The 12,963-nt window shown below is 40.9% G+C and overlaps 3 protein-coding genes across 5 annotated transcripts; 2 read left to right on the top strand and 1 right to left on the bottom strand.

Annotated features, from left to right (window-relative positions):
- The first annotated feature begins 540 nt into the window (after positions 1-540).
- Positions 541-2,170, top strand: LOC139665260 (trypsin-1). Of its 2 annotated transcripts, none has more exons than XM_071544262.1 (6): positions 541-580; positions 920-1,070; positions 1,204-1,454; positions 1,558-1,694; positions 1,916-2,017; positions 2,123-2,170. In XM_071544262.1, exons 1-6 carry the CDS (start codon positions 541-543, stop codon positions 2,168-2,170), a joined length of 729 nt encoding a protein of 242 aa, XP_071400363.1. The 2 variants fall into 2 exon arrangements, with proteins under 2 accessions (XP_071400363.1, XP_071400364.1); XM_071544263.1 differs by having other exon boundaries at positions 1,204-1,458; positions 1,568-1,694.
- A 1,748-nt stretch (positions 2,171-3,918) lies between these two features.
- Positions 3,919-5,675, bottom strand: LOC139665256 (trypsin-1-like). Of its 2 annotated transcripts, none has more exons than XM_071544258.1 (6): positions 5,636-5,675; positions 4,899-5,049; positions 4,522-4,776; positions 4,287-4,413; positions 4,090-4,191; positions 3,919-3,966 (listed from the first exon to the last, which is right to left on the bottom strand). In XM_071544258.1, the coding sequence occupies exons 1-6, from the start codon at positions 5,673-5,675 to the stop codon at positions 3,919-3,921; spliced, it is 723 nt and encodes a 240-aa protein (XP_071400359.1). The 2 variants fall into 2 exon arrangements, with proteins under 2 accessions (XP_071400359.1, XP_071400357.1); XM_071544256.1 differs by having other exon boundaries at positions 4,287-4,423; positions 4,526-4,776.
- Positions 5,676-7,738: 2,063 nt separating this feature from the next.
- Positions 7,739-10,186, top strand: mrpl17 (mitochondrial ribosomal protein L17). The gene is made up of 3 exons (XM_071544259.1): positions 7,739-8,122; positions 9,452-9,520; positions 9,649-10,186. The coding sequence occupies exons 1-3, from the start codon at positions 7,949-7,951 to the stop codon at positions 9,901-9,903; spliced, it is 498 nt and encodes a 165-aa protein (XP_071400360.1). The 5' UTR covers positions 7,739-7,948; the 3' UTR covers positions 9,904-10,186.
- Positions 10,187-12,963: the final 2,777 nt, after the last annotated feature.

Genomic DNA, 12,963 nt, shown 5'->3' with positions numbered 1-12,963 from the left:
GTTGACTAGATGAAATAATGCATGTGACAAAAAAAAAAAAAAAAAAAAAAAAAACATGTAGTAGTCCTCTGCACACAAGGTAAAGGCTCACGTAACACAAATGTGTATCAGACAAATCATCAGTGTCATCAGTGTGACAATCATACCAAAAGCCAGGAATAAACTAACATGTTTTTAGTTCCTGGAAACAATCAATTATATCTCTCTTCTTGGAATTATGAGTAAACATCATAACTTCTGATGTGTACTTCCAGCAGAAGTATTGTCACTCAGCCTATGGTGTAAGAAAACAGGTGACAGTATTATCCATTTCCCTTAAGGTTTCCCAAAGTTGCCAAAGAGAAACCCATCCTCACTTTTAACACGAAAAGTGTTTTTTAGATAACTCTGGCAATGAATCACCTAACCTTAGCATCCTACAGGTGATTGGCTCTCTGCTGACCAATGAGGACGGCCGGAGAGCAGGGCCGCTCTCCTGACTGTGGATATAAACCAGGGATCCAGGTGAAGTCCTCTCATCGACAGGATCACTCAGCAACCATGAGGTCTCTGGTCTTCGTTCTGCTTATTGGAGCTGCTTGTGAGTATGAAGCTCTTTTAGAGTAGATGGCCTTTCACGCCTTCCGGGTTTGCTGGCCTTTCTCTCTGCTTAGTGCTTTATCCAGCACTACTAGAGCATCTGGCTTGAAGGTTTGGAAGTTGAAGATGATTGATCACTAACCATCCTAGGAGCATTGTGAATATGGTTCAATAGCTAAATAATGTAGACTCTTGTCCTTGAGCAGGAGGCATGAGGAAAATCAAACACAGACAATTTAGGAATTAAAAGAAACACCAATTTCCTTGAACATTAACCTTTCTTGTTGGTAATTAGTAGATGTAAATAACTAACTGGTTGCTGCCACATCTGTGTTTTCAGTCGCCACGGAGGACGACAAGATCGTCGGAGGGTATGAGTGCAAGCCCTACTCCCAGCCCCATCAGGTGTCTCTGAACTCTGGGTACCACTTCTGTGGAGGCTCCCTGGTCAACGAGAACTGGGTTGTGTCTGCTGCTCACTGCTACAAGTCGTAAGCAACTCCTTGATATGTCACAGGAATTTAAGTTTGATTGATTCACTTTGTGAGGACTAAAGGAAAAAAGGTTTAGCTGTAATTGGTATCATGAAGCTACGCTGCCTCTAATCTTCTCCTCCCTCTCCAGCCGCGTGCAGGTGCGTATGGGTGAGCACAACATCAAGGTCACCGAGGGCCATGAGCAGTTCATCTCCTCTTCCCGTGTCATTCGCCACCCCAACTACACCTCCTACAACATCAACAATGACATCATGCTGATCAAGCTGAGCAAGCCCGCCACCCTCAACGAGTACGTGCAGCCTGTGGCTCTGCCCACCAGCTGTGCCCCCGCTGGCACCATGTGCAAAGTCTCTGGCTGGGGCAACACCATGAGCTCCAGTGAGTACAGCGTCTTAAGAAGCAGGTATTAGAGAACAACTGCTGTCCTTACTTTTCCCAAGCTGTTCTAATCTATTTCCTCCTGTATCCGTATGAAACACAGCTGCTGACAGCAACAAGCTGCAGTGCCTGGACATCCCCATCCTGTCTGAAGAGGACTGTGACAACTCCTACCCCGGCATGATCACCAACGCCATGTTCTGCGCTGGATACCTGGAGGGAGGCAAGGACTCCTGCCAGGTACTGTAGTCAACAAGAGTGACCTGCAGAGGTCCTCCTTCTCCACCGGTGCATCTGATTAAGACAGCATAATTTAATTCCAGGAGTTATTCCAGGAGTTATTCTGTGATGATATATGGAAAAAAAATTCAGTTTTAATATTGAATTTCATTTACATATTTCCTTTCTTTTTCCACTTTTGATTTCATCGCTCATCTCATTGTTTGTATTTCCTCTCTCAGGGTGACTCTGGTGGCCCCGTTGTGTGCGATGGTGAGCTGCAGGGTGTCGTGTCCTGGGGCTACGGATGTGCCGAGAAGGACCACCCCGGTGTCTACGCCAAGGTAAGGCTCAAACGTCTCTTTATAATATGCACCAGAATAAAGAGAACCCATTTGAATACATGTTCCTGGCTCAGTATATTAACCTCTTTCTGTCTCCATTTCCAGGTCTGCCTGTTCAACGACTGGCTGGAGCGCACCATGGCCAGCTACTAAGTCTGATCCTGCCACCACCATCCCACATCTACCATCTTACCTCCACAGTCTTACTTCTACCATTCTACCTCCAGTATCCATAGGATTTTGAATGCTGTGCACTCATTTCCCCACCTTATATAATAAAGGCTTACACTTTGACTTTGTTGTGCTTGCGTATTCTTTATCTCTCCATCTTTATTCCTGTGTCTCCCAATATCATGTTATTGCTATCACTTTTTTTTTTTAAATAAGGCTTTGATTGACTAGTTTACTTGCCCTTCAGGATACAGTATAAACCAGACAAAAGCATGAATTTATTTAACATCCAATATTATGGAACGCCAGGAGTTGTGGTTATAGGAAAATATAATTAGACAATGTGCAGCAAGTTTAGATGAGAATAGATCTTTATTAGCTCCAAGGAGAATGTGTCCTGCACAAAAAGCGAGCCAGCAGTGCAGAAAAAGGAGGCAGAGAACATGCACGGTTGATTCATTACATAAATTAAACAACAGTGCCTGCTTTCAAAGATTCGGGACTTTGAAGTTTGTTACAGTGCTTCTAGTGTTAAAGTAGTTCAAAAATATTAATTGTTCCACAGAAAAATAGCTTTAAAACCCTCATGTGAACATGACTTAAGGGTATTTATTGAATGAAACTGAAGGAAGACTAACCCTGCATTCATCAATATATTGGAAAAATGAATTTCCTCCTTGGAAATTTCACAGAAATGCTATTCAAAGTCTATAAGAAAATGATGCTACCACAGTTTCTGAGTTATGACACAACGATAATCTTTAACCTTCTCAACATGGTGGAAAAGTTTTGTGTGTCAGTCAGCGATAACAAAACACTTCTACATGCACTTGTATTACATGTGTGTAGCTGGCCAGACTAACTATCATAACTAACATCTGTTTAAATGAAGTTCTTTAAATCAGCTTGTTAAACTGCAGGACATCTATGTTTGTTTATTGTTTGTCCTCCAGGTTTGATTTTCAGGCACAAAGTCCCAGATGTCAGATGGATAGATTTATAAAAATGTCCAAACTTTAAAGTGAAATCCCAAAACAAAATCAAATTTTAACATGTTTGATTTGTTAAGATCAACAATGCCAGCCAACATAGCTTTTGTTTGTTCATTACTGGGTCATTCATTCATTTTCTCTACCTGCTTATTTGTAATCAGGGTCACAGGGGCTGGAGGCTATCCCAGCATTCATTGGGAGGAAGGCATAGGAAACATCCTGCGCCAGACCTTCACAGATCTAACACAGATAGACAGACGATCACTCACACTCATTAATACCTATGAGTAATTTAGAGTTTTCAATCCACTTGACTTGTCTGTGGGAGGAAACTGGAGCAGCCGAAGGAAAAACACACGAACACATGCACTCAGGCGTCAAACACGGGAAGTGACAGTGTTACCGAGCCACCTTAGGAGATATGTTCACCATTTTTGCACTATAGTATTCATCTGTGCATTATAACTAATCACACAGCCCTAATATATTTCATGGGATAATAAAATGTCAAAGATTTATAATAGATTTTGAATACGATTAGATGATATTTCATTTCATCACATGAGATGTACAATAGATTTGAGAATGATAAAAAAAATCGAAATCACACAGTGAAAATCTAGATGTTACACTTTTATTTTATTCCATTTTAATCTCCTTTACAACAGGCAGAAGTTCATTTGCACAGGGTTTTTGCGGCGCACAAACAGCTGTACTGGAGGTAGGATTGGAGCAGACTTAGTAGCTGGCCATGGTGCTCTGCAGCCAGTCAGTGAAAATGCAGGTCTGATGATGCAAGAGAAAGAGAGACATAAATGGAAAGACACATGTCACATCATGAGAATAGTGTGCTATTTCTGTGTCACAAAAGACAAACAAACATCAATGCTGCAGAAATCCTATTTTTACCTTGGCGTAGACACCAGGGTGGTTCTTCTCAGCGCACCCAAAGCCCCAGGACACGACACCCTGCAGCTCACCGTCGCACACCACGGGGCCACCAGAGTCACCCTGAGAGAGAGAGAGAGAGAGACATCAACACAATGCTGATGCAAACTCTATAAGCAAGTCATAAATGCTAGGTGGAAAAGCAGAGAGATGCACACCTGGCAGGAGTCCTTGCCTCCCTCCAGGTATCCAGCGCAGAACATGGCATCAGTGATCATGCCGGGGTAGGAGTTGTCACAGTCCTCTTGAGACAGGATGGGGACGTCCAGGCACTGCAGTCTGTTGCTGTCAGCAGCTGTGAAGATGCAAACACAAACAGATATAAGATAAAGGGAGGAAAGAGGGCAGAAAAATTTAAGAATAACAATCAAATGCAGAAGCCCTCAGAGGCACTCACAGGAGCTCATGGTCACACCCCAACCGGAGACGGTGCACATGGTGCCAGCGGGGGCACAGCTAGTGGGCAGAGCCACAGGCTGCACGTACTCATTGATGGTGGCGGGTTCGCTCAGCTTGATCAGCATGATGTCATTGTTAACCAGCCAGGACTCATAGTCGGGATGGGGGATCACACGGGCAGCAGAAATTATCTGCTCGTTGCCGTCCGTGAACCAACGGTTGTGGTCACCGAGAACAATGTCCATCTTGCTAAAAGAGTGGTAGAAGAGAGCGAGAGACAGAGAAAGAGGCAAGGACAGGAAGGATGAGTTGTGGGAGCAGTATAGCGTTAAATAAGTCATATTTGTTCTGTAGTTTGGGGAAGCTCTTACGACTTGTAGCAGTGAGCGGCAGACACGACCCAGTTCTCGTTGACCAGGGAGCCGCCGCAGAAGTGGTAGCCAGAGTTCAGAGACACCTGATGGGGCTGGGAGTGAGGCCTGCACTCACTCCCGCCAACAATCTTGTCATCCTCCATGGCAACTGAAAAAAAAGATTTGCTTTATATCGATCCATGGCACACAGGGCATCCACAGTCTGAGTTACAAAAACGTTGATACTCTTCAAATATCCCAGAAGACCCAAAAGGAGCCACAGTCAGTTTAATCAAAAATTTATTTTCAACTCATGCACTTCTTTGCATCATATTTCAAAGAATGATTTATTGTAAGTCTTTGCATTTTAAAGTAGTATTACGTCAAAAATCCTCTCAGCCTATGAATACTGATCATTCATTCATTCAATGTTTTTTTTAAATAGGGACAGATTCATAGACATAGATCTTTTTTTTTTTTTTTAAATAGTCTGATATCACATATTACAATATGTATAGCCTAAGCTGATTTGCAGTGTTTGTCCTGAAGATGACATTAGAACGAGGAATCACTTTCATCGCAAAACACAATAAATGTACAGGAATTTGCTTCGGTGTCATTCTTGCACATGCATGCTAGATTTCTTTGGCCATGTAACTGATGTAGAATCAGAAAGGCATCTGAAACGCAGATTAGATCTAGTCTGAGATGCTTTCTGAATATTGGTTTGTTCTATAAATGTGCTCCGTACTTACAGGCAGCTCCTAGGAGCAGAACGAACACCAGAAACCTCATGATTGTTGGATGGGAGATGAAGATGCAAGGATTTTTTCCTGGGTTTTATTGACTGCTGTAACCCCTGCCAACTGTCAAGACACGCCCCTGGCTTTATTGACCAATCAAAGCCCTGGAAGAGTAATGGGCACGAGAAAAGATTTGTCAATTACAAGTTCTTATTACAAGTTCTGCTAATGCAAGACATTAATTGGGCTTATTGGGAGCCTACTCTAAGAATTGTGTTTAATTCTGTAACAAAAAGCGGTTTGCAGTTTCAGAACTTCAGTGGTGTGGTTTGTGCCTGATCCCAGATTGCTCTGGCATAATTTTAGTACAGTACAGCATGTTTGGGACAGGTTGTAATCTGCGTCCTGACCTTGACTTGGCCCCCAGCCGCGCGGCCAGGTGGAGCCTCTCTCACGCGCTCGCTGTCTGGCTCTGGACTCCACAGTGGAAAAAAACTAGGGCACGTTGTCTTACACAGGACAACGACTTCAAAAAAAAAGAGTTGATGACTCTTTTTTCACTTTCACATATGTGCAGTAGCTTGATAGAATAAAAATCCTGACAAAAACTGAGGTGATTCCCCAGTTTTTTAGGGCGGGTTTGTTACCACATTAAACAAGTAACAAGTCTCAGCTGACACATGAGCAAACTGAGGATCTTTTATGATAAGCCTGGACTTTTTTTTTCTTTTTTTTTTTTTTTGGTGGTGATGGGCTGTTAACAGAGTTGGTTGGATATTGCATCCCTGGTTGCAAAATCCAACCAACTGATCAATGTTGAGTGAAGGGCCCATGCTTGTTATAGCGTCTTGAAAAAATATGAAGCACATATTGTTTCTATGGGTCTAAATCAAACCACATTTTTTGGTCAAATGATGTGAAGATTTAGTATATTTTACACTGTATTTATACCACTGACTATCGTGAAATAAGTAGTATTTGTTATCAAGGAGCTTTGGGGGCTGGTCATATGATGTCACTAATAATAGACACCTGTTTCTATTTAAGGTCCAGGTGAACTTTTATTGTCATGACACCCCGAAGAAGGCATAATGCCGAAACATGTTGGTGATGTAAAATAAATATGTGTGCAACCTTCATATAATCACTTATTCTGGATATTACATCCCAACATACAAGCCTTTAATTAATGCAGACTATATCTATTAAACTTAATTATTAAAAAAAAGAAGAATGTATTGGAGAACAAACAAAAAAATATATATGACCAAAACTGGGATCAAAAGAATGATGGACATGGAACTAAAATCTAAATTATCCCCAGCTGCAACTGCAACAGGAAAATTCAAAGGAACTGCTGTGTTCCATCGCTGCCTCTTTCCTAAAACATTTATAATAAACATAAAACATACAACATACACTAATGACTGAGGACAATTAATTAATGATCAATATATGACAAATCAACTCTTAAGTGTAACCCACTCACACAATTAAATTTTTCAGAAGGACTTTGTGGGTCAAAGTGGGTATTTGCTAATTATAAACAGTGAGTAGCTATCATGCTATATATTATCACATTGCATTGTGGGCCATTCACTTGTTAACATTCACCAGTAGTGTTTAAACTAAACTGCATGCATTTGCAAAACACCATGAAGTGCATTATTCTTATCCTGAGCCATGGCTACTAGGCTATAATTGAATACAAAATCATCAGAATCAGTTTTATTGGCCAAGTTGAACACACAAGGAATTCAACTTGGTGGTTTGCTGCCGTAAGTCACATTAAACACCAAAGAACACAAAATTATAAAGAAGTAGTGAATTAAAAATTTGAAATTAGTCTTCTCGAGAAAAAGGGAAATGGTTCTCCTGAAAATGTAATAATACCAGAAAAAAATATATATTCATCATTATTTCCATCATTATCAATTTTATCAGTTTTATTGTGGAATTAACCAATCAACCTCTGTCTTTTTTTTTTATTTATTTATTACAAAAAAGCACCACAAGAATATACAGAAAGCCAAGCAAATCCCCCTCTATCGCTGTCACCCCTCTTCCTGCGGAACTGTTGGTCAGGATTTTCAAGACCAAGTCGGACAAGTGAGACGACGCACCGCCAATGTCAACGCTAACAAACTACGCATGGACGTAATCGACCCTGGGATTTGTCCCCAAGACTAAACTAAGAAGCCCATCACCCACAGACTGCACGGTTTGAACAAACAACACGTTTTAATCGAAACAGCCGTTCCAGTTGAAGTTGTTTGGTTTTCGGTTGTGTGTTGCGGGCCTCGCGCAGGCGAATCTACCGGCACGATGCGTCTTACGTTGCAAATGTTGATTTCCCACGGACGGGTGGCTCGCAAGTTGGGTCTCGGTCCCGAATCCCGGATCAACCTGCTGCGGAACATCCTGACGGGACTGGTCCGCCACGAGAGGATAGAAACCACGCTGGCCCGGGCGGACGAAGTGCGCTTCTATGCGGAAAAGGTGACGACATGGTGATGCCGTTAGCTAGCTGACACACCGACAGTCTGAAAACGTGCACACTGTTTATCATGACATTAATACACCAGCTCAGTGGCCCACAAACCTTTATCTGGTCAAAGACCTCCACACAGATACCATTTATTCCGCAAACCCCCATCAAATATAGGTTTTGTCCATGGGGCCCCCTTCTGCAGAGAGTTTTGTTGGTAGAGAAGAATACAATAATTTACAGACAAAGCTTTATTGGCATGAATCAGGTAGTATTGACTGTTGCAAAAGCATATTACAGCAGTACAAGATAAAATAAGCTACAACGTAGATGAATATGGTGCAATAAAGCAGATATAGGGACTCCTTTTGTTCATATGATGATTCAACTATGATTATATGCAGTGCTGTGGACAATAAATAGAATCATATGTAGTGCATCCTAGACAATTTAGTCACTATCATCCCTGAGATTACAACAGAATTAAACATATCTGGTAGCAAGTAACATTGTTTTCTCCTCCTAAGTAAGAACCACTGGGAGTTTGAATGAATTTGGGAGGGAATGGAATTTAATAGGAAGGAATTGCACTTTAAAATTTTACAATAGACTTATATAGCTGCCTCTACTGAAGGTGGGATGACAACAGTGGAAGAGTGAAACAGCTGATTAGGGCTGGGCAATAAAATGAATATTATCATTAATCGTCTTTCAGTAGAATCACACTGATAAAATAATGGTACCCAGTTATTGTGATATGCAATTGTGTTTAAATTAATGATAAAGTGAAAATACTTTGTCTTTCTTAATTTGATCTGAAGCACATTAGGGAACATTATTTGAAAATTACAGAGTTTGATCATTCTTCATATTACCATGCAGTTGAGTGCAATAAACAGCAATTTGATTGATCTTAGCAGATACTGTTATACATCCGTATTGAAATAAATTCTTATGATTGTTTTGTCCGTATTGTCCAGGCCTATGTCTGACCAGTAGCCATTCTTATAAATTTTCTCATCGTGCAAACGTCTAGTGAATGAAATGAAAATGAAATTGAACTATTCCTGTCTTTGCTGTGGACCCCTGGGACCCCTCAAGGACCCCAGGGGGTCCCTGGGCCTTAGTGTGGGAACCACTGTACCATCTGACAGCTTGAGTTTTAAAGATCTTGCTCAGTCCCAGAAGATTGATCTGCCCCATTTGATCTCGTCTGACATTATGTAGTTACACTCACCTAGTCCAATTGTGTCTGGTGTAATAGGAGACACATTTCTGAACTGAATTGCTCCTTCCTTGCACACATAATGGTTTTGACGATATGTGCTTCTTTTTCCAAGCTGATTGACTACGCCAAAAAGGGAGACACTGACCAGAAGGCGATGAAAATGGCCAGCTTCTGGCTGACGGTACGTGTAAGAGTTGGCTTGGCCGCAACTCTTCTCAACTTTCTGAAGTCACAAGTTGTGTCACTGTGTTTAAATATGATTTACTCAATGTAAAGTGGTTGTTTACTGAATCTGCTTCCTCTCTCCAGGAAAAGGATCTGGTCCCAAAGCTGTTTAAGGTCCTCGCTCCCCGGTTTGAGACCCAGCCGAACGGCTACACCCAGATTGCGCGCCTTCCCAACAGGCAGAACCTGGACAGAGCCAAGATGGCTGTCCTGGAGTACAAAGGAAACCCCTTCCCACCTCTCTACCCTGTGAAAAAACAGAACGAACTGACCCTCATCAACCAGCTGCTCAAAGGCTACAGAGAGGACAGGGCACAGCAGCTAGCAGACAAAGCTTAATTAGCATCCATTTATGCCGTTACTGTATTGGATCAGTGGTAACTGAGGGGTGATGTCATGGTCTCTGGACCCTGTGGGTGGTTGGTTGGTTGGTTGGTTGCTGAAGATGCTTCTGAGGAGTCACTTGCAGATGCTGCAGTTTGTGGCAATAGACATTGATGCATTTCTTCAACACATGAGCAAAAGCTCTTGAGTCAACTGAAGCCAAGAAGAGGACATTTCTGAATCATTGTAAGAAAAACTGAGGCTCTTGTGTCTAAATAAATGTGATTATTTGACAGTAGTAATTGTTTTTCACTTTATTTCAGGTAACCTACATTTATCCAGGTTTGTAAAACCAGCTATGTAAAACATAAATGGTAAACATCAGTTTTAGTGTCAGCACATCTGAATCAAAGAGCAGGGGCTTCTTTCTAGACTAATTTTGCACCGATGTTCAACAATCATACAGGGAGAAATCCATCACAGAAGAGGCAGAAAGACCACTTTCTCCACTGACAGCAGCCTCAATAGACCAGAATGCAATGAAGCCACAATATGTTTTTTTTTTTTTATCATAGACAGCCCAATATTCACAAACTAGGCTTGCTAGCTATATTTATATGCCAATACCCCCACCTTTGATTAAAAGCATCAAGTCTGCACCCCTTTTCTGGGGGTTGTTGAAAGTCATTCTGGGAAATGTAGAAAATCACTAACAAATAGAAGTAGACAAGGCAGGTTGAGGGTAAGTGGGTATACCAAAAAAGTTAATTACAACAATTCATCTCAAAATAACTCCTGGAATGCACTGAGCATCACAAATTGATGTTATATAACAGTATAAGCGGGTGGGTTTTCCCTTTAAGTTCCAGACAGAATAACAATACAGTTCTTGAGGAATGACACTGTGCGGCAGCGATGAGGCTAAGGGCCGCCTGTAAAGTTCGACCCTGACTGCAGCGCAGACAGGGACAGTTGTGGGACAGTTGTTGTGTGACTCAGCTCTTTGGCAGTCTCTAAGAAGACTGGAATGGGATACTGGCAGTAACTTACTGTGAAACAATTAGGCCAGCCTACATCAGAATGTGACCAGCCTGGAGTCTGTCCCTGTGGTGTTTTACTTTAATGGACTCTTGTAATGAGAACAGATTCCAAGTATGATTTACAGTTAATAGATTTACTGCTTTGGACAAATGCCCTTGGCCTAACTGCAACACAAACACTCCTGCTTATTAACACAGTAGCCAAATAATAACACGCCCAGACAATGCCTCTAATAAAACCATATTTTTTATTATTTTGGCAAAAAGTGTATATTTACAGCATATATAGAATTCTCATTTGACACCATTAAAATGCATTTGAACAGTGCTTCAGTGATGTGCTCTTAACCAGATCGCTCTGAGTAGCCTAAAAGCTGTGCTGTTTTCTATCATGCATACACAATCTCTTTTCTGCGCCCCCTCTTCTGTCCGTACGTGTGTCTCAGTCCTGTCATTTATGTCAATGTACACAAGTTGAAGCAATGATATCAATAAGCCTGTCTGTTAGTCTAGTCAGCCAGTGTCTGTTAAGTCAAGTCATGGCAACCATAACAACAGGCAACAGTAGACAAATGGCAGTCAAGCCAAATATGAATCAGAGACACCTAACAACCAGAAATAACAACTAGTGCTCTAATTCAAGTATCATTCTGTTTCACAGACTAAGTTATACCTCTGACTATATTCTTACAAATTACACACCACAGTCCTAACATCTTAAAGTACTCCAGACATTATAGCAAGATATCCATTGATAAAACTGTGGACTATTAGTCAATTACCACCATATTTTATGGATTAGAAAAACGGGCAAGGAATGAACCGTGCTTCCTAGTCGAGATAAAATACTGATTTTGTTAGTGTCCTTCCATTGATTTCTTTTATCTGTGTTGTAACAAACTGGCGGTAAATTCAGTTTCATCAATGACCGCCTTGCATTGCTCTTATCAACATCTGCAATTTAATGAAAAAAGAGTTATGTTGAGCATGTTCCGTTCTCTAAAATGTCCTGACACTCAATGACATTTTCAGAGTATATTTACAGGTGTTATGTGTATGCAACTGGAATGCAGATTCAAAGCAGTCTATAAGGTGACATTATCACGAATAAACAGACTAAGACCAGGAACATTAAAGTGCTCCATGCAGGACAAACAAAATGTACAATTGTGTTGCTATTTTCACAGTTCATCCACAAGATTTTTTTTGTCATTGCTCAATGTTAGGGGATACAAAACTACTATTATTTGTGAAAACCTTTCACACAGTGTAGTGTGAAAAGCCATCAAATACAGTATTCATGTTTCAGGTACTAGACAGAGGTGAGGATGAAGTTACTTGTGGTAAAAGACTAAGGGCAGCCTTCTACTCTTGAATCATGGATGTATTGTAGATGGAGGCTGAATAGAGAGAAAAATAAAATCAATAAAGGTGTAGTGTTCAAGTAACTTGAAATTCACCCCTGTCCTTGTGCTCTATTGCATCGGTACATTCACCAAGGTCTACATACACGGAGAAATGACATTTTTGAGCAGGCATATTTTGCACTCCAGTGAAAAGCAAACTGAAAGCGACGTACTGTAATGTTGGGTTTATAGTGTCTCGGACAGCGTCAGAGGGATCGGGACAATAACAGAATTTCTATCAGAAACCAGAATTTACCCAGTCATAAAATGTACTATAGCCTATTGTATGTATTTACAAAAGTATAGATTTGAATACACACAATAAGCAAATACTGTATGGTCACGTGGAGTAAATATATCAGCTTTCGGACGGGAAGTACAATACAAACATGCGTGTTTTACGAGTACCTAGAAGTGCCCACAGTAAACGTGACGTTGTACATTTACACATCAGCATATCAATCCAGAATAACCAGCTGCAGTGAAGGCATATAAGAATATAAATTAACCCAACGAATTTGATATAGAGAGTAAATATCTATGATTTATCAAAATGTGTCAAACATAAAACATAAAGTCTTTTTTTTTTTTTTTTTTTTCACATGAAGGGGATAAATACTTAACTCTGG

The sequence above is a fragment of the Centroberyx affinis genome, unplaced genomic scaffold, assembly GCF_046629955.1.
Source record: "Centroberyx affinis isolate AG114_WGS23_722 - 3 ecotype Tasmania unplaced genomic scaffold, CSIRO-AGI_Caff_v1 ptg004508l_1, whole genome shotgun sequence".
NCBI classification, from domain to species: Eukaryota; Metazoa; Chordata; class Actinopteri; order Beryciformes; family Berycidae; genus Centroberyx; species Centroberyx affinis.
Note: the sequence above shows the minus strand (reverse complement) of the source record. Positions and strands in the feature narration are given on the sequence as shown.